The 785-nt window shown below is 40.0% G+C and overlaps 1 protein-coding gene across 1 annotated transcript in view; it reads left to right on the forward strand.

The window, feature by feature from the left end:
* The window catches only part of LOC112679488 (titin), a 30,653-nt gene that overhangs the window by 25,285 nt on the left and 4,583 nt on the right, over nt 1–785 (forward strand). Inside the window, 2 exon segments of the mRNA XM_025549310.1 lie at nt 1–781; nt 783–785. The exon segment at nt 1–781 is cut by the window's left edge and continues 1 nt beyond it; the exon segment at nt 783–785 is cut by the window's right edge and continues 3,727 nt beyond it. Of these exon segments, the coding sequence (XP_025405095.1) occupies nt 1–781; nt 783–785 (784 nt within the window).

Here is a 785-nt window from a genome sequence, read left to right on the forward strand (position 1 = left end):
TATCTGAAAAATTCAAACCTAGTGAACGACCTACGCCATTCAAGCCATCCGATAATTTAAAACCAGAAGGAGAATTTGAAAAACGAGTGCCACAAAAAGTAGGCCCAGGAGAACGAGCACCAGTAGTAAAACCAAAGGATAATCTCTATCCGGAAGGAGAATTTGAAAGACCGGAATATCCGGAATACTCACCATCAGAGAGACCAAAACAGTTCAAACCTTCAGATAACCTTAAACCAGAAGGAGATTTTGAACGACCCGTTTCTGAAAAGTTCAAGCCTAGTGAACGTCCATCACCATTTAAACCATCTGATAATTTGAAACTAGAAGGGGAATTTGAAAAACGAGTGCCACAAAAAGTGGGCCCAGGAGAACGAGCACCAGTGGTGAAACCAAAGGATAATCTTTATCCTGAAGGAGAGTTTGAAAGACCGGAACATCTACAGTTTTCACCTTCTGAGAGACCAAAACAATTTAAACCAACTGATAACCTTAAACCAGAAGGAGAATTTGAACGACCGGTCACTGAAAAGTTCAAGCCTAGTGAGCGTCCAGCTGCTTTCAAACCAACAGATAATTTAAGACCAGAAGGTGAATTTGAAAAAAGGAAGCCAGATGAATTTGTACCCTCCGAAAGACCAAAACAAATTATACCTAAAGATAATTTATATCCAGAGGGCGATTTCCAACGACCTGAATATCCAGAATATTCTAAAGCGGAAATACCAAAACAATTTAGACCAACTGATAACCTTAAACCAGAAGGAGAATTTGAACGACCGGTC

This window comes from Sipha flava, unplaced genomic scaffold (genome assembly GCF_003268045.1).
Source record: "Sipha flava isolate LNK unplaced genomic scaffold, YSA_version1 163_pilon_pilon, whole genome shotgun sequence".
Taxonomy (NCBI): Eukaryota; Metazoa; Arthropoda; class Insecta; order Hemiptera; family Aphididae; genus Sipha; species Sipha flava.